General features: G+C 39.4%; 2 protein-coding genes across 9 annotated transcripts in view; one reads left to right on the plus strand and one right to left on the minus strand.

The window, feature by feature from the left end:
* The window catches only part of pkd1l3 (polycystic kidney disease 1-like 3), a 13568-nt gene extending 3600 nt beyond the window's left edge, over window positions 1–9968 (plus strand). Inside the window, exons 12-24 of the mRNA XM_019260735.2 lie at window positions 1125–1341; window positions 1481–1662; window positions 1772–2002; window positions 2235–2336; window positions 3230–3408; window positions 4025–4171; window positions 4263–4465; window positions 5792–5976; window positions 6159–6291; window positions 6639–6834; window positions 7639–7858; window positions 7953–8037; window positions 9018–9968. Coding sequence (XP_019116280.1) covers window positions 1125–1341; window positions 1481–1662; window positions 1772–2002; window positions 2235–2336; window positions 3230–3408; window positions 4025–4171; window positions 4263–4465; window positions 5792–5976; window positions 6159–6291; window positions 6639–6834; window positions 7639–7858; window positions 7953–8037; window positions 9018–9064 — 2127 coding nt within the window. The 3' untranslated portion in view covers window positions 9065–9968. The remainder of the gene's footprint in view (window positions 1–1124; window positions 1342–1480; window positions 1663–1771; window positions 2003–2234; window positions 2337–3229; window positions 3409–4024; window positions 4172–4262; window positions 4466–5791; window positions 5977–6158; window positions 6292–6638; window positions 6835–7638; window positions 7859–7952; window positions 8038–9017) is intronic.
* A 4389-nt stretch (window positions 9969–14357) lies between these two features.
* Window positions 14358–22558, minus strand: part of ist1 (IST1 factor associated with ESCRT-III) — a 12358-nt gene continuing 4157 nt past the window's right edge. For 3 of the 8 annotated variants that reach the window (XM_010731201.3, XM_019260742.2, XM_019260741.2), the window contains exon 9: window positions 14358–16332. In XM_010731201.3, coding sequence (XP_010729503.3) covers window positions 16166–16332 — 167 coding nt within the window. In that variant the 3' untranslated portion in view covers window positions 14358–16165. Of the gene's footprint in view, window positions 16333–21480; window positions 21631–22558 lie in introns of those variants that run through there. The other 5 variants (XM_010731199.3, XM_027281630.1, XM_027281633.1 and 2 more) reach the window with 4 other exon arrangements.

Here is a 22558-nt window from a genome sequence, read left to right on the forward strand (position 1 = left end):
AAATTTTACTTGAACAAACAGGAAATAACCCGAGTGCCTCATTGGCAGGTGAACAGAAGCTGCCAGTGACACATTGTTTATCACATCCCTTAGCACAGTGGTTCTCAACCTTGGGGTAAGAACCCTCAAGGAGGTCGTAAGATGAGTTCTAACTTGCCAAATGATTGTGGAGAATTATTTATATCATATATACAAGTACTCAAAAACACTAAATACTCTTATAGATTTTAGGATTAAAAAAAAATAGGTAAACAGTGCAGGTAAACAGTGAACACACCCGGTTGGTGCTGATGTCATTTGATATCAAATAAGTTTTGTTTTCTGGGACAGAGACTGGGTAACATTACACTGTTTTACCTCAGTAATAAGAGAATGTACTTCTACCTATTATTGTTTTTGTAGGAGCTAAGCAGACATGATGATCTGTTCTGTCTGTGGGCAAAACAATGGTCTTCCTGCGTGAGTTTGGTAGCTTTCGTGTGTTATATTACAGTAATCCCTGAGCGGTCAAGTGCAGCCTGATTCTGCAGGGGTTGTGACTCTAAAAGGTTAAGAACCACTGTCTGTGTACACCCTTCCCAGATCAACAGTGGAGTGAGCACGAAACAGGAGAATTGAGGAGAAAAGGTTGTAAACATAACACAACTACTAAGAAGAAGAAAACGCATATGGTCCAAAAATTTAGAAGAATAGCATTTCATACAACTTACACAACTTTTATGTCTACAACAGACATGTTGAATGTGATTCTAAGCTACTAAATATATCAGACTAAATAGTCCATCTCGCTGTCTTTTCCACACTTTGCACACACAAAAAGTTAGCCATAACATCATTTTCAACTTTTAGCCTTTGCATGAAAAAAGGAGGTCATTGTAGAATATACAATTCAGATAAGATGAATCTCATTTTCCACTTATCTTCACAGAACTAACATTATCTATTTTTATCTTGGAAATGTTTTTAACTTGATTGGCCACAGAGAAAAATACCTCTTCTCATTTCTGCTGCTGAAGATATTTATTGTGCTAACATATGATTCTTGGCTACAGTCCTCCTTAATGATCATATATGTAATTCAGTTTTAAGTGCAATAATTAACTTGCTTTCCGTGATTTCTCCAGATCTATATGCCTCATCCAGTATCATCCCTGATAAATAGTACTGCTGAGTTGGAGAAAAACACACAAGCAGTGTCTTCTCTCAACGTCTCAGATCCAAATGTAACCATCTTCTTCAGCGTAATGCCTAATGTCAATGTGTCATTGGCTCTTAAGTTGTTTCACGGGACACCTGGTAATGGCACATATTTCAATGGCACAACCATCTTCAGCCAAACAGGTAACTCATCTACTGCTCCATACCCTAACCCCTGATTTTGTGTGGAAATACCATGGTTTGTTTCACATGTATGTGATCCCACTCATGTATTAATATCTGATTTTTTTTTAAAGTCATATGTTTCTGATTTTTGCAACAGACGGCTATCGCTGGATGATAACCCCAGACATGTTACAGGATACTCCTGGAGCTTGGTATGTTGAAACCAGTCTCTTTAATTCCACTTGGGAGCCAGGCCTAACACTGATGATCACTTCTTTTATGAGCAAGTGTTTGTACTGGGACATAAAGAACGAATCATGGAGCACTGAAGGATGCCAAGTGAGTTTCCACCTGAATAAAGTCTGTTTTCCCTTGGGTCTGCATGTATATAATGCTCTAATTGCACCAGTAGTTGCCTCAGATTGTGATTTCTTTGTGTCTGTCTCAGGTGGGAAAGAAAACCACTCCGGAGAGAGTGCAGTGTCTGTGTAACCATCTCACTCTCTTTGGGAGCTCCTTCTTTGTGATGCCGAATGACGTGGACATATCTCGTACAGCAGAGTTGTTTGCCACTGTGACTCAGAACTATGTGGTGCTGGCACTGCTGTGTGCTTTCTTTGGCCTCTACCTGGTCACTTTGTTGTGGGCCTGCTATGCTGACCGCAGGGCAAGCTCTAAGGTCAGTCTTTGCAGACAGTTCTCATGAAGCAGCTCTTCTGTTTTTCATATTATATTATATTTACCATACCACCTCCAAAAATGTAATCATATTATCCTGCATAATGTCCTTTTTTTTTGGATAGTGGATATTGTTTTTGGAAATTAAACACTTCATTCCAGTGCCCAAATAAAGTAATTCCTGCCAACACATTCATGTTTATACACCGAACTGTTTAACGTTGAACCATCAGAGAAAGATGACTCTGCTGGAGGACAATCACGCAGGTGCTCTGTACAACTATCTGATCAGTGTCCAAACAGGCCATCGCAAGAACGCCGGGACTACTGCCAATGTAAGAATTTTCTTTCATTGACAGATTTAGGATTTATTTCCTTTCATATATTTCTAACAGAAAATTGAAATATTTCAAGTGTGTTTATTTTTTATGGTGAATTCAACTTACAATAGGAATATAGTTGATGCTGAACATTTATGATGTTGGAAACATGGACTGTTTTGAAATCTTTTTGCTCATTGAAAGCAGGATCTTCTCAGTTACTCTAATCCAGAAGCCAACAAGAAAACAGCCACAGTGAAAATCATTTAGTTGCTTTAGTCTTTCCTGCAACAATAGTAAATGAACAGGAGGAATGGCTACAAGCAAAACCTGTTGGGTACCTGACTTTGGTTCTCAGACAGACTTAAAAAATGTGATCTTTAAGGAATAAAGCTGTTTTTCTTTTCATGTTAAAACTTCCTACCAAAACTTGAATACATCAGATTGGACTTGGCCATATACATGGCTGCTATACAGAGAGGTAACAACTGAAAGTGAAACAATGTCAACCATAGATAAGACACAAATAATACCAAAATCTTAAGGATTATAATGTTGAAAAGTATTTTTAATATTACATGCTTCAACTACATTATTATACAATGATGCAACAATAAAATAAAACAATGAAATGTCAACTGTGTATCAAAAACAAGTTTCAAGTGTTTTTAAAAGGAACAGAGAAAACAAATGAATAAAAACCAGCCTGGAAAGTTTGAAAAGTCCAAAGATCAATCCTTGGTTTGCTTTAAAAAATCTTTGTGGTTTGTCAAAATGATACGCAATTTGTAGTAAATAGGTTGAAGTGTGGACAAACACTAGAGTGGCCCTTTAGATGATTTTGGTTCAGGACACTGATGTATGAACATCTGATGCTGTTTACATTGGAATATGTTTCTGTCCTGCAGGTGACAGTGAAGCTGAGTGGCTCAGAGGGGGAGAGTGACACACACACACTCACAGATCCTGACAAGCCCGTGTTCGAGAGAGGAGCTGTCGATGTGTTTCTGTTGGCCACACCCTTCCCACTGGGCGAAGTGAGAAACGTCAGGCTGCAGCACGACAACTCCGGAGGTCGCCCGTCATGGTATGAAAGGCTGAGCGCACTTCAATAGCAATTCATTAAAGATCAGGGCTAGAGTTCTTCCAATGAAAGCCTTTGTCTCATACAGAAAAGTTAATTTCACAGTTGTTCAAGCAGCTATATGAAAATGGCGTAATTTGTTTTGAAACCAGTACAAATGAAGTTTACTTGCAACTTTATGTCATTTCTATGTCACACCTTGAAATGATACTTCACAGTTGTGTATTTTTGGCTTGCGTTGATTCCGCTGAGCTCGTGGATAATTGTTGGGTGCCAGGGTAAACCTGTTAACACTGTTGTTAGAGCTGGGCACAGGCAGTGTTTATGGCCTCTCTGCAGAGCGGTTTGCTGGCTTCTTCACTGTGACACTTCCAAATGTCAGGCCTGCCTCACCATTTAACACTACCTTGTTATCACTTCTTATTAAATATCACTGCTGTACACATGCACACACACACTTTGGTGGAAAATAGAGCAGAGTAATGATATGCCTCATCATATACACAACATAAAATATACAACATAATATGGGTATAGAACATTTAGTCTAGGGCTAACATTTGCATTTCTCACACAAAATCCACCATGTGATCAATTTATAATGTCCCCTTATAAAAAGGTATATAAACAAGGTGACCATACAAGACCTCCAAACACGACAGGTGTGGCAATTCCTTTGTGACTGCTGGCTGAGTGCTGACCGTGGAGACGGCATGACCAAGAAAACTTTCAATGCTGCAAAGAACAACGAGATTGCCTGCTTCAGGTCAGAGTTGGACCATTTCACACAGCTCGGCTCTTGTGAAAGTCATGTTAGCAGATTAGTGTCATTATGGTTTTCTGTGTTTCTCTGTCAGGAATATTTTCCAGACCAGAACCTCGACTGGCTTTAGAGACGAACACATCTGGGTGTCCATCGTGGATCCTCCCTCACGCAGTCCATTCACACGTGCCCAGAGGGTCTCTTGCTGCATGAGCCTGCTCCTCTGCACCATGGCCATCAATATCGCCTTCTGGAACATTCCTGTAGACGAGGAATCACCAGTACTCTTCTCATTCGGTGAATCATGGATTATTAATGGGTTATTTTAGCTTTGTGATCTTGATTTATTCAAGAGGGAGAACTACTCTCATCGTATTGACATCTAAAAATAAACCATCCGCTTTTAGAAAAAAGATGCTACAATACAAGGTCACTTGCACAACAAACTCACAGTTTAGTAAGAAAGTTTGATCATGAATAACGGATCATAAATATCTGAAGTTGAATGTAATGAGAGGTTTCCTTCAGGTCTTTGGATGAACAGTCAAAAGGTGGAAGCCGAGCTAAAACGGAAGATGTAATTTGAGAAACAATTTAATTAGCTGTTGTCTCTTGATATATCACATTATCTCCAACACCTCTGCTTCCACATATGCAATTGTGCAACTGAAGGTGTCAGTACAGCCTGTGTGGGATGAGAGAATAGACAGCTTTTGTTGTTTGTCACTGTGTGTAATACAAGTAGCATCGCTTATACTGATGCAACGTTTACCTTACAACACGCGTGTGTACATATGTACAGTATGAAACCGGAAACTCTCCGATGTCAGCTAGAATTGCTTACAATTGTGCAGTTTATCTTCCAAACTTACCCACACACATTTAGCAGAATGCAGATTGGCCACATGAGGGAGGTGTTTCGTCTCAGTCCAGCAGCAGATGTACACTCGGTGAGGTTGACACCTGCAGGCAAAAGAAATCAACAGTTATGGTCATGGGCTTTGACACAGTTGCTGTTTCCTTTGTGTTTGAGAGTTAGCTGAAATGAAACAATACATATAAATGTACGACCATGTGCTATGTCATGTCCAGGAAAATGGATGAATGTTTAATAATGTTAAATAGAAACTTAGCATGTGGTTTTACAATACCAAAATGTATACGTTTAAAGATTTTATGAAAAAAAATCCCTAACCCTAACCCTAACCCTAACCCTAACCCTATTTACTGTATTTTCTCAAAATTTAAGAATTTGGAATTAGTTGTACAAAGTAGGACATTAGAAAATGAGAAAAGTCTGCATTGTCCGTAGAAACTATCACATGGCATTATAAGATGTCTGCCTTTTTTTTTTATTATTTATTTATTTTATCAACATTAGCGTAGCCACCTGATGAATCCTTTTAGATTTATTTTGAAAATCTGCCTCTTAGGCTGCCAGATACTCCACAGTATTCACCAGCTAGTTGCTAAATCTGTCTGTGTGCAGTTGGTGAGTCAGTCTATCAGCTTTTACAAGGTTGAGGAGAGCCTTGAAATGTACTGAGTTGACTGGCTCTGGTTTCAGTTTCGTCTCATCACTGATACTGTGCCATGTTTTGCATATTTTTTTACCCTCTACAGGTTCATTGGAAATCACCTGGCAGGAGATCATGGTCGGCGTAGAGAGTGGTCTACTCATGTTTCCAATTAACATCCTCATCATCACCATCTTCCGAAGCATCAAACCTCGCATAGTTTCAAAATCTCAAAAAGACGACGAGGGTCACACAAGACCCCCCGCTATTACTATACCAAGTATTCTCAAGGTGTGTTCTGCAGTTTTACTGTCTGACTGGTTTTGTGCATTCTACCAGCCTCATCACTGACCTTGTGAGCACAGAGACACATTTTCTGATCAGTTTACGCTGTACCTTAAGTGTTCTGCGTGGCTATGACTTCTGTGTAATGTATACTCTGCTAATTGGTATTTGTTGTGCATCCCTCCTAGGATACAGAAGAGATAATTTCTATGGTGAGTGCAAGTCCAAGGAACAAGATGTCAGAGATGCACAGGCTGGAGTCTGCTGGTGACCTCTTCCCTGCGTTGGACAGGATGCATGAATTCATCCAGCTTATGCAAGGTAGTATTGATGAATGTTGAATGTTTTGTTTTTACAGAAAAATAGTGTTTATTACCTCCTGCTAGCCTGATGCAATAAAAGAAAAAACTTAAAAGCACAAATAACCAGAGCAGCATTAGCAGAAACAAGAGATACAAAGGGGCTGAGATGGACCAAGTTGATGAATATGAGTGGTAAAAATTAAGCATGACAGTGTCTTAATAGGGCACAGATATATTGTGAAGCAATAAATAATAATGTACATGTTCTTGTCAGACAGAGTGTGTCTCTCAACATTCTCCAGTCTGTCTGTTGCTCTTATATAAAATATAATTCCTTGCTGATTTGATTCTTCAATCCTGTCAAAGGAGAAACTGAGAGTGACCCCCACTGGGTGTACTGCAGCAAGTTCCTCCTAGCTGGTCTCTGTCACATCATGATGTGCCTGGAGAAACTGGACGGAAAGAACTTCCCGAGTCAAGATGAGTACCAGCAGGCCCTCAACCTCACCAACCTGCTGGTTCGCAAGGCTGAGATGGTCTTCAGCAGCCACTTGGCCTACTGGTCAGCACTCCAGCCAACACACAAACACACAGTGGTTAAAAGTAACATCTACTCAAGTACAAGACTTAAATACAATTCTGTGGTACTTGTACTTGAGTATTTCTATTTAATGCTACTAAGGGTAATATTGTGGTTTTTAATCCACTACATTAATCCGAGATCTTTCATTCAAATTTTACATTAAAAAACTATTAAAATTCATTGTTTTGTTTGAAATTAAACTTGTTGTTCCCAGTGTTCCTAGTGATCTGTGACAGGAGAGGGCCCCAACTGGGGATGCTTTGTTACGTTTTGGTTCCAAAAAGGGAGACACTTTATTTTTAATTAATTTTTTTTAATTAGTTTGAGGCCCGTAGAGATAAACCTCTTCAATATTTTACAAAGAGAAAAGTCCAAATATAAATATGTGTCCCAGCACTTTGTTTTTGTTTTTTTCTTCTTTACTACCATATTAATCATATTCACCTTCAGATTTATCTTGTGACCCTTTAGAGGGGTCTGACCCTGAGGTTGGGGACCACTGGGCTAAAGTAGTTCACTGTATATAGAGTAGTTAAATCTAGCTCTCCTCTGAGCAGCTACAACAGTAATATGCATACACATTGATGCATCAGTATTAAGTAAAGGTACAATTGTAATGCATGACTTTTACTTATAGAGTACCTTTACATTGTAGTATTGGTCCCACTTCCACCACCGCAAACACAGAAACACAAATATCTGTATAGAAATATGACTGATTATATGATTTTATTTAACTGGGACATCTTGTGTACCGTCCTTCCTTCCCTCTCCTTGATTCAGCCCACCTCTTGTGAGGAGAAAGGAGAAGAAGTCAGGGAGCTGCTGGCTGCCCTGGTGGTGTGTGTTCCTGGGCTGGTTCTTGTTGCTGTCCATCAGTGGAGTATCCACTTTCTTCACCCTGTTGTATGGTTTTGAGTACGGCAAACAAAAGTCCATCAAGTGGGTCATGTCTCTGGGCCTCTCCCTGTTCCAGAGCATATTTATACTGCAGCCTCTCAAGGTGGGTAAAGATGGGAAAGATTAAACTGTGTCAAATTATTCATCTTAATTAGTTACGTAATTTAACATTTAGTAGCGCTTGTTTTTGTTCACAGGTGATAGGCATTGCTGTGTTTTTTGCCCTGCTGCTGAAACCTGTAGCTGTGGAGGAAAGTGAGGAAATAGAGCAAGTGCTGTTAGGTAAGAAAAAACATCTGTTACCAGAACAGGTTGGGCTGTACAGGCTCCTAGATGTTTTGAACTCAAAAATCATCTGCTCTCTTTAATACCTCTTTAGCGCTGCAATGTTAGTAGTGTAATAGCTTTTCATCTGTACTATTCATCATCCTTTAGAAGACTACTGTAGGTGGCTGAGTGAGTTCATTGTTTTTGTCCACTCTCACCTAAAACCCACTGTACGCTACCTCCGCAGCACCAAGCACCAGACCCGACGACTATCTGGTCAATATAGTGGAGCATTTAGCAACAGTCCCTCACGAGTTGGTGAAGACCAAAACAGAGCTACAAGAGGGTTAATAACTTGTATTTACCAGAGACATGTTGTTCCATGTCAGGCAGATGTGTAAACTGTTTAGTCCAGCTTCTATGGTGATTATATAGTATTTCAGTGTTTTCTGCTGCCCCCAAGAGGCCAAAAAATTCAGCTTTTTTTAAAAGACTTTCCGATTAGAATATGAATTAAATAACACCGTGACTCTAAGGAGAATGATTCATTGGTTTCAATACAATTTATTTGCTCGAAATTAAAACTTTTCACCTAAAACGAAAACTTTCAGAAAATAAATATATAATGTCAAACTAGCAACAAAAAAAAATCTGGGTGGAAAGAACAGCATTTAAGATGATGGAGGATGTAAAAACAACCTCTAAATTTAATTTATCACATAAATTGCTTAGACCAGGCTACATATTCATAAATCATAAAGCAGAGGTATCTATTCCATTTTGTTTCAGGTCGACTGCAGGGGGCTCTTATGTAATGATGCGTATGAAACAGTAAAAATATTTGCTTTGACAAGTATAAACTAGCGACCCTTTTAGTTTCCGACTCCTCCCAAGTGACTTCTCTCTCTTTCTCTAAGTGTGTCAGTGCATCCTCCCTTCAGTTAAAGAGAAGTAAAGTACTGTGAGACTCACTGCGCTGTCTTCTCCATTTACAGAGCAACAAGAGAAATGCAGTAAATATTCTGGCAGGCACACACTGTGAGGAAGCTGCATTTACTGAGATAAGCTGTCTTCTCCAATGGGCACAGCTTCAATCCACGGCACCCTCGCTTCATAAACACGTTTGCACTTATTGGCAGTTTTACTTTCTGAATATAAAATTGCATAACTCATTCTGGTGTTTTGTATGTGTACAGAATTCCCAATGAAATGGTGAGTCAGAGTAAATGGATGATTAAATAACTGTTACTGTTGCATGTCAAAGTGCCCCCCCCCCAAAGTCATTTATTATCCATAATGATTTATGTGTATATAAAGAAATCTCTGGTTGCCTGGTTTGAACAGCTTTTGTTCTTCTGTTTGTACAATGTTCATTTCAACATACACAATCAGTAGAATCCATTTATAGTTACAAGAGGCATTGAAGCAGGTTTAGATGTCAAAAACTGTTATAAGCTTTGAGTTATTGTGAGTAGAAAATCCTATATATAATCCATATACAAATACAAACTATATAACATGTTTGTATAATCTGCAAATGTATATTTATTTTGTTCTTCATTAGTTTACTGCTGCTGTCAGTTTGACTGTTCATCTCAGTGTATGACGACCATCCATCGATTGTACACCAACATGGACTTTCACTTTTAGAGGAGTAGGAAGGTGCTTTTATCTAATTGCACATATGGGAGCTAATTATTAATTGATCACTTTTTTTATTTCATTTCACCATCACTGTAATACATGCTGAAGGTACATGTCATGGGTTTTCATCATACATGCCTTGTTCTGTGTACTTCAGTCTGTCCAGCTTTTGAATGATTTATGTAGCAGATCTAACTGCATTCAAGTTTGTGCTTTTGGTTTGGGAATACAAGCAGGTCTGCAGACACTTTAACACCTTGTCTTGGACCTTCTGTGCTTTTATTTATTGTTGTAATTTAATGTGTGAGCTTCAATAAACTGATCTCTATTAAAACCTTCATGTATTTAATCTATGTGACTTTTAACTGAAAGAGCCACAGACATACAGAAGCCGTTTAACCTGATGGTCAAAACTAAAACCATTGTTTTGTACACACAGGCAATCACTATTATTATTACTATTGTATGTATAAATGTATAATATTGTACAAATTAAATGTATGTTTGTTTGTTTTTCCCCTCTCAGATTTAAACCAAGCATCAATACGTGTACCCTTCATTTACACTAAGTATTTTTTGGGTGCTGAATAGACATATTTGTACTCGCATTTATGGTCTTATCCAAAATAATGCGTGAGTTTGTAAAAGTGGATATTTATTTTATTTTATCCAGTTAATTTGACATTTGTCCTGTTGATATTCTAGTAATCACAATTACGGAATAAGTAACTAAGTACATCAATAGTATTTGACCTACAGTCAAATACCACTACACTTTCTAGATGTAGATTAACACTGATAACATGAAAACTATGAAACAGCAAAATATGCTGTTATCCTTTTAAAGTAGCCACCTTTTGCATTGATGGCAGCCTTGCACACTCATCGCCTTGCATATTCTCATCAGTTACATGAGATAGTCACTTGCAATGTTTTTTGATCAACAGGTGTGTCTTGTCAAAAGTTAGTGAGTTGCCTTCCAAATGTGTTTGAGACATCAGTTTTGTTGTTCAAAGGGAAAGTGTTTGCATACAGTAAACAGCCCTATTCAACTACTATAGTGATACATATTATGACAAGAGCCTCTCTTGTAAAGAGAATCAACGGTCCATCTTTACTTTAAGACATGAAGGTTAGTCAGTCTCAAACATTTCAAGAACTTTGAATGTGCATCAAACGCTGTGATGAAACTCTCTCACGAGGACCGCCCCAGGACATGAAGACCAAATGTTACCTCTGCTACAGAAATTAGAAATCTGTACTTTGGTCTAATAAGTAAAGTAAAAGTAAAAATGTAGTTCCGTGTCTGGTTCTATATCTTTGTGAGATGCAGAGAACGTGAACAGATGGTATCTGCATGTGTGGTTCCCAGGTGGTATGCGGTGCTTTTCTGGTGACACTCTTGGCAATTTCTTCAAAATGCAAGGCTCACACTTAACCAACATGGCTACCAAAGCTACCGTAACATTCCACCCCATCTGGTTTCAGAGGGACCATCATTTGATTTGCACAAAGGTGGGTGACGGAATGCTCTATCAGGTATCCTGGCCATCACTGTTATGGAATTTTCTATCCTTACGTTACACGAGGTCACGTGTGGGCCTTGAGGTCCTCAGCAGTATTAATTGTTTGTCTTTGACTGAGAACAGTAGGTGCCAGCCTATCTCAACACTGTGGTGGCCAGGGTTGAAGAGACCTATTGCTGCCTTCCCAGACATAATAGATAGCTTGCTGTTGACGTTCCAATCTGCATAAACAGACATCTGTCAGCATATCTTAGTATGAAGACAGACTAGAATATGCTGACAATAACACCTCCATGAGTAAAAACATTCTCTTTGACCAATTATGGGCGTATAGTATTTGTGGTGTTATCTTGGGGTTTAAAGTCGATCCACCAGCACGAGTTCGGGAGAATGTAAGACTGACTCAAGCACTTCTGATGAACTTTGAGAGTGTCTCTAATTCTCCTTGGCCAAGCGTCAATAAATAATACAACATAAGACATCAGAGGGTCCTGAACACTTTCGTCCTTCCTGACCTCACCATTGACCTTTGACTTCAGCAATATCTCCACAACAATCACAATCACCTGACCTAAACCCATTTTAGATGGTTTTTGAATGGGAGAGAAGGAAAAGAAGCCAACAAGGTCTCCACATATATGGAAACTCCTTCAAGGCTGTTTGCCAAGAGTGTGCAAAACTGTGATCAATCAAATGGTGGCTACCTTGCAGAATGAAATATAAAACATTTTACTTTGTTTATATTGTTTTATTTTCCACATAATATGTTATTTCATAGTCTTGATGTCTTCAGTGTTAAACTAAAATGTAGAAAACAGCAAGGTGGGAAGGTGTGTCCAAACTTTTGACTGTATGTTACTGACTGTCTGACCAGTCCAAGTGAGTTTTACATCACCTGCACTAGACAGTTAGCCTTTGACCTCACAAACAACACAGAAAACCACTACAACAAAGCTACCCTGTGATTGTTTTTCTTGACAGAATGCTTCCGTTCAGTGAAATAACCTCTCAAAGTGCATGAAAGAAGTTATTTGCAGTTTTTCCAGCTTTGATTGTAGCAGTAGTCGTCATTTTCTTCACAGCACTTGTATTCATACCACAGTAATTGGCTGTTTCAGTAAGGTTTGTCAGTGCTGTTTTCCAAGGTCAGTTTGCTGTGTGATGTCTGGAGAAACCATGGTGATAAAAGGTGAAGAAAAGCTGCTTTGTGTTGCTTAGCCTTGCTACAGGGACTCAAACATAAACTGTTATGGTCACTAATTCATATATGCTGTCTATGAGTATTGAAGATGAAGATGAAGATATACTTTATTAATCCCTCAATGGGGAAATTCTTTTTTCACTCTATTTTATGTTGACATGCATTTTAACCCAGACACACACATGCAGTACAAGGTACAAGGGCTCATAGACATGCAAATGTGGAGAGAGATGGTGGAGTGATGGGCAGCCCCCCTGAGAAGCGCCCAGCGAGCGGTTGTGGGGGATCGGTGCCTTGCTCAAGGGCACCTCGGCAGTGCCCAGGAGGTGAACTGGCACCTCTCCAGCTACCAGTCCACCTTCCATATTTTTGGTCCATGTGGGACTTGAACCGGCCACCCTCTGGTTGCAAGCCAAGTCCCTATGGACTGAGCTACTGCCTTATAATTGTAGCATTATAAGTTCAAACTAAAAAGAAGCTAGAAGAAGTCAACGTAAATACTTCATAACCCATAACCCATAACCCACCTCTTGTTCCTTTGTAGATTTAATGGATTTTTTGTAAGCTACTTTGGATAAATTAATAAAAAAATAAAGCTCTGGTTTATGGTGAATAATTTAACTTCAGCACCACACCATGGACACACTGTTGACTGAAGACACACCATACGTTGGTTTTTAGATTACACTGACCAAAATTTGTAGTTTACCTGATTCATTGTCCAGGAGGAAACATCTAGAAATGACAAAAACTGCACCAAGATTGCACATTAAATTCAAAATGGCTGATTTAGAGTAGAGTTTTGTAGGTGGCTGACTGATTTTGATGAATAACAGTAATCCTAGCAATTCCAATGGGACCTTCACAGCATTTGTTGCCAAATATGATTTGTTTATTCAACAAAGCAAGGTTTAAAGAACAGTCAACCTTTCCAGCTTAAAATATCCTGCTCAGTTGCACAGAAAGTGCATTCTTCAGCAAATGCTAAACTGAATATTTAAACCAAAATCCTATGGGGGATTATGTAAAACAGACTCAGTGTATCACAACTTCACATTTCAGCCTCTTATGCAGGTCAGTGTTATCCAAGATTTTCCAAGAACGCCTCATGTGCTGCGTTTTGTATTACTCAGTGAGCTCACCTTCAGAGACATTTCTGATTATCTCTAAAAGCATGCAAGTGTATGACCTGAGTGCAAACAGTTGCCACTCTTGAACACCTTTCTATCTGCCCTGACTTATGTCCTTAAAGAAACTTAATCTGGACATCTTTGGATGCTCTGCAATGCCTATTGAGCTACCATGTAATGTGCAGATGGCTTGGCAGATAGGGTCACCTTGAAGTCTACCACTCCACCTTGTTTTGGCTCAAGGATATGTTGTCCATTATACAAATGAAAAACTCCATCTGTACAAACCCAATACACAAAACAGATTACAGCGAACATGGGGACCTTTCTTGGCACAGTGTCATATCACCTGAGAACCACAGGGACTCTGACTTGTCTGGCTATATAACCGAGTATGGTGTTGGACTGGATTAACTTATTCATGTAATTTTACCTTGCTCTAGAGACTGATATTGCGACAAGTTTGTTTGAACAGAATAGCCATCTTGTGAACTGTCTGGCAGCCTTTTTTTCCCTTCTATTTTCTCCTCTATGTTTTGTTACTGTCTATGTAAACTATAAAGAAAAAAATTAAAACATAAAGATGTTCATAAATTTAGCAGGTAAAATGTGTCTTAATTTGATGCAGTATTATCAAGACAGAACTATTTGAAGGTGAATATATTACTCCGATATGAAACAAGAAAAATTAAACTCACACACAATCCAACTCATCTGTAAACAAAAGGTTTGTTGTAGGCACTACAAGGTATACCTCTTTATTTTTACACCGAGGACCCCTGCTGGATACTATTTGACATTACAGTGTTAAATAGCAAATAGTGGAAAAAACGGTTTCCAGTTCCAAATAATCTTTTATTAAATTGTTATTTTAGTATACAGTGGAAAAAACTCCTTTTTTGCAACAAGACACCATTCTGTGTCTCAGGGTTTAGCATGAAAGAACAGTCCAACATAGAAAAGACAGTGAGCAGATCACAGTTCTGTAGTGTTATTAATCTCTCTCTACTTTCTGTAACACATGTAAAACCTATAAATAAACTGTATCTATCGCACGACTGGGAAGCTTTTCGTGGTGCTCTCCAGAGATTGCTGAATCATTTTATTCAAGGCCACTGTCCAGTCGCCATGCAAGCAGAACTGGGAGTGGTTAGGTTGCAGCAATGTGTCACGTCCGTACGACAACAGAAACCCTCTCACTAAGATCTCCCCACAGAAAAATACCATCTACCTATAATAACAGTGCAGATGGTTTTCATCCAATCCACAAATTTAAACTCAAAATGCTTTTAAGAAATTGTTCGTGGGCAAAGCGAATAAAGCAAAGTGTAAATTAATCAACTAAAAATCAAAGCAGGTAACGTGTACCCAGTCTTGATGGATAACAAATGCTTAATCCTATTGACTGGCAAGGCCTCTGATGAGAGATGATAACTAAGGCAAACGCAGTGGCGCACATACAGTATAAGACACATGCACACACGATCAGGACAGCACAAACTTATTACCTCTGGGGTCAATATTTACATCTGATCAGTCAAATTAGGTTGTCGTGCGACTGCTTTCGCCCGCATACATTTCATAATGAAATACTTCTTTGATTGATAAGAAAGTGCAGGTATTTGGTAAAACTAAGGGGAAAAAAAGAAAACTTTATTTGGAGGTGCTGTATATAAAACAGATTTGTCAAATAATGAACTCCCTACTACCAACTGTTGCTGTACAGTTCAATCATTCCTGTAAATAGGTCAATCTCTTATATTACAGATTTTCATACGCTGTTTTATCATACATACATCTGTGCCCCACCACCCTGTAATGTGTCACTATGAGCTGAGTTTTGAGTTCCTAGTGTAAGGAGTGTTTCAAAATGTCATGTACAAAACTGCATGACTGCGCCAGACACCGAAAATATGGATTCTACTTGTTCTAAAAGCTTTATGGGAGAAAAAAAAATGGTTGCCTCGTCTCGGAAACAATCTGGAGCCTTTGTTGGCCAACTTCCCGCTCCCCACCAAACTGGTTCAGCCGGTCTGGCTTGTTTGTCGGGTCTGAGACAGGGCTGAGTGACACAGTGGGGGAAAATCACAGCGTCACAGCATGTACAAAGTAGAATCAAGGCATGTACTGTAAATATCTGTCAGAGCTAAAACCCCAGGAAAAGTAACAATTAAAATCTAACTTTTGAATATACAGTATATCACTCAGACAGATGGAAGTTAAAAGTCAGTGTGACCCTAAACAATAAAGAGTGAACGGGGGGTCAACACCCACATCATTTTACGTATGAATATGTATAATGTGCCGTATAGAAAGAAATTAAAACATGTGGTAGTCACTGGTACTGCAAACAGAAGTAGATTTCTGCTAACCGATAAGGTCGAGTGAGCAACCACACCCTCAGTACGCTGGTCATATTTATAGACATGAGGTAAGAATACATGTATGTTTATTATCTATAAGATTACTTCACCGTGGAAAGGGGAGGACAACTATCCAAATCTGACTGAGAGCCTTGAACATTTCCATTTCCTGTTGTGAACTGTGTTGGTGATGACACGGGCCTGTGTGTGTGTGCATTTGCGTGTGTGTTGTGTTGTGTACGCGTGTGTGTGTGTGTGTATAGACTGGGGATATAGCAATTAGGTTTTCTTCTTCAGCTCTTCGAACCGCCGCGTCAAATCGTCGAAGTCGATGTCATCCGAGGTGGTAGTGTTTCCGCCGAAGGAGGATGCAGGGAGTGTGTCGGGAACAGAGGGAAGTTCTGGGAGAGCGTTGTTGTCATATACATTAGATGAAGGGCCAGGACCTGGAGAATAATAGATGGCATTAAAATTTTATGTATGCTTCAGTACATCTGGCAGTTTACACAACAGCAAAAAATACAGGTTTTGTGTGCAATTACAGAACATTTCTAGGACAAATCTAGTGAGTAGTAGTAGTAGTTTATAAATATTTTATTGACATCTGACTCCTCACTCATCTTAACCGGCTGGCAGCTACTTCAGAGTCTTATCTTCTGCTAAGGACAATGTACGTGGTGAACACAAAATAAGCACATTAAATGAGTTTAGAGGTGTCGGGGAACCACATTTCAGAGGTGATAACTAATAGGAAAAGGACATATAGATGTTGGGACTGTGAAAAGAATAACTGACTAAATGGCAGAGCAAATCAAACCAAAAACAGATGCCTGGAAGGGAGGGCAGAGAGAGACAGAGTGACCACAGCTGTAGCTTATGTAAATCAGGACACCAGGCCCAGACACACTGCCACATACACTGCCCCGCTGCAGTAAACACGAACAAATGCAACACACATCTGCTTCTGAATATAGTTCACTACGCACACACAGTATTAACTCTTATTTGGGTATTTCTCATTTGCTCAGCCTTAGCATGAGACAGACTAACACACTGCCAGCTTTGGTCTTTTCAATAGATTTGTTCACAATAACAAAAAATCTAAAATATATATTATATATATATTTTTGGTTTTGGTTAGCGTCAATAAATAATACAACATAAGACACAGAGGGTCCTGAACACTTTCGTCCTTCCTGACCTCACCATTGACCTTTGACTTCAGCAATATCTCCACAACAATCACAATCACCTGACCTAAACCCATTTTAGATGGTTTTTGAATGGGAGGGAAGGAAAAAGAAGCCACAAGGTCTCCACAAAATGGAAACTCCTTCAGGCTGTTTGCCAGAGTGTGGCAAAACTGTGATCAATCAATGGTGGCTACCTTGAAGAATGAATATAAAACATTTTACTTTTTTATATTGTTTTATTTTCCACATAATATGTTATTTCATAGTCTTGAGTCTCAGTGTACTAAAATGTAGAAAACAGCAAGGTGGGAAGGTGTGTCCAAACTTTTGACTGTACTTTACTGACTGTCTGACCAGTCCAAGTGAGTTTTACATCACCTGCACTAGACAGTTAGCCTTTGACCTCACAAACAACACAGAAAACCACTACAACAAAGCTACCCTGTGATTGTTTTTCTTGACAGAATGCTTCCGTTCAGTGAAATACCTCTCAAAGTGCATGAAAGAAGTTATTTGCAGTTTTTCCAGCTTTGATTGTAGCAGCAGTCGTCATTCTTCACAGCACTGTATTCATACACAGTAATTGGCTGTTTCAGTAAGGTTTGTCAGTGCTGTTTTCCAAGGTCAGTTTGCTGGTGTGATGTCTGGAGAAACCATGGTGATAAAAGGTGAAGAAAAGCTGCTTTGTGTTGCTTAGCCTTGCTACAGGGACTCAAACAAAACTGTTATGGTCACTAATTCATATATGCGGTCTATGAGTATTGAAGATGAAGATGAAGATATACTTTATTAATCCCTCAATGGGGAAATTCTTTTTTCACTCTATTTTATTTTGACATGCATTTTAACCCAGACACACACATGCAGTACAAGGTACAAGGCTCATAGACATGCAAATGTGGAGAGGATGGTGGAGTGATGGGCAGCCCCCCTGAGAAGCGCCCAGCGAGCGGTTGTGGGGATCGGTGCCTTGCTCAGGGCACCCGGCAGTGCCCAGGAGGTGAACTGGCACCTCTCCAGCTACCAGTCCACCTTCCATATTTTTGGTCCATGTGGGACTTGAACCGGCCACCCTCTGGTTGCAAGCCAAGTCCCTATGGACTGAGTACGCCTTATAATTGTAGCATTATAAGTTCAAACTAAAAAGAAGCTAGAAGAAGTCAACGTAAAACTTCATAACCCATAACCCACCTCTTGTTCCTTTGTAGATTTAATGGATTTTGTAACTACTTTGGATAAATTATAAAAAAATAAAGCTCTGGTTTATGGTGAATAATTTAACTTCAGCACACACCATGGACACACTGTTGACTGAAGACACACCATACGTTGGTTTTTAGATTACACTGACCAAAATTTGTAGTTTTACCTGATTCATTGTCCAGGAGGAAACATCTAGAAATGACAAAAACTGCACCAAGATTGCACATTAATTAAAAATGGCTGATTTAGAGTAGAGTTTTTGTAGGTGGCTGACTGATTTGATGAATAACAGTAATCTAGCAATTCCAATGGGACCTTCACAGCATTTGTTGCCAAATATGATTTGTTTATTCAACAAAGCAAGGTTAAAGAACAGTCAACTTTCCAGCTTAAAATATCCTGCTCAGTTGCACAGAAAGTGCATTCTTCAGCAAATGCAAACTGAATATTTAAACCAAAATCCTATGGGGGATTATGTAAAACAGACGCAGTGTATCACAACTCACATTTCAGCCTCTTATGCAGGTCAGTGTTATCCAAGATTTTCCAAGAACGCCTCATGTGCTGCGTTTTGTATTACTCAGTGAGCTCACCTTCAGAGACATTTCTGATTATCTCAAAAGCATGCAAGTGTATGACCTGAGTGCAAACAGTTGCCACTCTTGAACCCTTTCTATCTGCCCGACTTATGTCCTTAAAGAAACTAATCTGGACACTTTGGATGCTCTGCAATGCCATATTGAGCTACCATGTAATGTGCAGATGGCTTGGCAGATAGGGTCACCTTGAAGTCTATCACTCCACCTTGTTTTGCACATTGGCTCAAGGATATGTTGTCCATTATACAAATGAAAAACTCCATCTGTACAAACCCAATACACAAAACAGATTACAGCGAACATGGGGACCTTTCTTGGCACAGTGTCATATCACCTGAGAACCACAGGGACTCTGACTTGTCTGGCTATATAACCGAGTATGGTGTTGGATGGTAACTTATTCATGTAATTTTACCTTGCTCAGAGACTGATATTGCGACAAGTTTGTTTGAACAGAATAGCCATCTTGTGAACTGTCTGGCAGCCTTTTTTCCCTTCTATTTTCTCCTCTATGTTTTGTTACTGTCTATGTAAACTATAAAGAAAAAAATTAAAACATAAGATGTTCATAAATTTAGCAGGTAAAATGTGTCTTAATTTGATGCAGTATATCAAGACAGAACTATTTGAAGTGAATATATTACTCCGATATGAAACAAGAGAAAATTAAACACACACAATCCAACTACTGTAAACAAAAGTTTGTTGTAGGCACTACAAGGTATACCTCTTTATTTTACACCGAGGACCCCTGCTGGATACTATTTGACATTACAGTGTTAAATAGCAAATAGTGGAAAAAACGGTTCCAGTTCCAAATAATCTTTTATTAAATTGTTATTTAGTAACAGGGGAAAAAACTCCTTTTTTGCAACAAGACACCATTCTGTGTCTCAGGGTTTAGCATGAAAGAACAGTCCAACATAGAAAAGACAGTGAGCAGATCACAGTTCTGTAGTGTTATTAATCTCTCTCTACTTTCTGAACACATGTAAAACCTATAAATAAACTGTATCTATCGCACGACTGGGAAGCTTTCGTGGTGCCTCCAGAATTGCTGAATCATTTTATTCAAGGCCACTGTCCAGTCGCCATGCAAGCAGAACTGGGAGTGGTTAGGTTGCAGCAATGTGTCACGTCCGTACGACAACAGAAACCCTCTCACTAAGATCTCCCACAAGAAAATACCATCTACCTATAATAACAGTGCAGATGGTTTTCATCCAATCCACAAATTTAAACTCAAAAGCTTTTAAGAAATTGTGCGTGGGCAAAGCGAATAAAGCAAAGTGTAAATTAATCAACTAAAAATCAAAGCAGGTAACGTGTACCCAGTCTTGATGGATAACAATGCTTAATCCTTTGACTGGCAAGGCCTCTGATGAGAGATGATAACTAAGGCAAACGCAGTGCCACATATAGTATAAGACATGCACACACGATCAGGAAAGCACAAACTTATTACCTCTGGGGTCAATATTTACATCTGATCAGTCAAATTAGGTTGTCGTGCGACTGCTTCGCCGCATACATTCATAATGAAATACTTCTTTGATTGATAAGAAAGTGCAGGTATTTGGTAAAACTAAGGGGAAAAAAAAAAACTATTTGGAGGTGCTGTATATAAAACAGATTGTCAAATAATGAACCCCTACTACCAACTGTTGTACAGTTCAATCATTCCTGTAAAGGGTCAATCTCTTATATTACAGATTTTCATACGCGTTTTATCATACATACATCTGTGCCCCACCACCCTGTAATGTGCACTATGACTGAGTTTTGAGTTCCTGTGTAAGGAGTGTTTCAAAATGTCATGTACAAAACTGCATGACTGCCAGACACCGAAAATATGGATTCTACCTGTTCTAAAAGCTTTATGGGAGAAAAAAAAAAAATGGTTGCCTCGTCTCGGAAACAATCTGGAGCCTTTGTTGGCCAACTTCCCGCTCCCCACCAAACTGGTTCAGCCGGTCTGGCTTGTTTGTCTGGTTGAGACAGGGCTGAGTGACACAGTGGGGGAAAATCACAGCGTCACAGCATGTACAAAGTAGAATCAAGGCATGTACGGTAATATCTGTCAGAGCTAAAACCCCAGGAAAAGTAACAATTAAAATCTAACTTTTGAATACAGTATATCATCAGACAGATGGAAGTTAAAAGTCAGTGTGGACCCTAAACAATAAAGAGTGAACGGGGGTCAACACCCACACATTTACGTATGAATATGTATAATGTGCCGTATAGAAAGAAATTAAAACAGTGGTAGTCACTGGTACGGCAAACAGAAGTAGATTCTGCTAACCGATAAGGTCGAGTGAGCAACCACACCCTCAGTACGCTGGTCATATTATAGACATGAGGTAAGAATACTGTAGGTTTATTATCTATAAGATACTTCACCGTGGAAAGGGGAGGACAACTATCCAAATCTGACTGAGAGCCTTGAACATTTCCATTCCTGTTGTGAACTGTGTTGGTGTGACACGGGCCTGTGTGTGTGTGTGTGTGTGCATTTGCGTGGGTGTGGTGTTGTGTACGCGCGGGTGTGTTGTGTGTGGTGTATAGACTGGGGAATAGCAATTAGGTTTTCTTCTTCAGCTCTTCGAACCGCCGCGTCAAATCATCGAAGTCGATGTCATCCGAGGTGGTAGTGTTTCGCCGAAGGAGGATGCAGGGAGTGTGTCGGGAACAGAGGGAAGTTCTGGGAGAGCGTTGTTGTCATATACATTAGACGAAGGGCCAGGACTGGAGAATAATAGATGGCATTAAAATTAATGTATGCTTCAGTACATCTGGCAGTTTACACAACAGCAAAAAATACAGGTTTTTGTGTGCAATAACAGAACATTTCTAGGACAAATCTAGTGATGTATAGTAGTAGTTTTGTCAAGAAATCCTATGATGACTTCATGTGCCACAGACCTCTGTTGTTGTCCAAAACTATTAAAAACACACAAGCGAGCCACCTGTTGCACTGAGCGACATTTGCCTTCTTTAGGATGAACAATGACATGATATGCGTCTGCGTGTACCGTCTACTAATCAACCTGTCAGCCAAATATTTGTTGTGCATATTTATGACTGGTATGCTCAAGGACTTCTCATGCTTTGGATTCATTCAAGTTCTTATAATTATTTTATTTATAAAAAATATTTTATTGACACTGACTCCTCACTCATCTTAACCGGCTGGCAGCTACTTCAGAGTCTTACTTCTGCTAAGGACAACGTACGTGGAACAAACACAGTTCATGACACAAAATAAGCACATTAAATGAGTTTAGAGGTGTCGGGGAACCACATTTCAGAGGTGATAACTAATAGGAAAAGGACATATAGATGTTGGGACGGGTGAAAAGAATAACTGACTAAATGGCAGAGCAAATCAAACCAAAAACAGGTGCCTGGAAGGGAGGGCAGAGAGAGACAGACTGACCACAGCTGTAGCTTATGTAAATCAGGACACCAGGCCCAGACACACTCCCACATACACTGCCCCGCTGCAGTAAACACGAACAAATGCAACACACATCTGCTTCTGAATATAGTTCACTACGCACACACAGTATTAACTCTTATTTGGGTATTTCTCATTTGCTCAGCCTTAGCATGAGACAGACTAACACACTGCCAGCTTTGGTCTTTTCAATAGATTTGTTCACAATAACAAAAAA

The sequence above is a fragment of the Larimichthys crocea genome, chromosome VIII (genome assembly GCF_000972845.2).
Source record: "Larimichthys crocea isolate SSNF chromosome VIII, L_crocea_2.0, whole genome shotgun sequence".
Taxonomy (NCBI): domain Eukaryota; kingdom Metazoa; phylum Chordata; class Actinopteri; family Sciaenidae; genus Larimichthys; species Larimichthys crocea.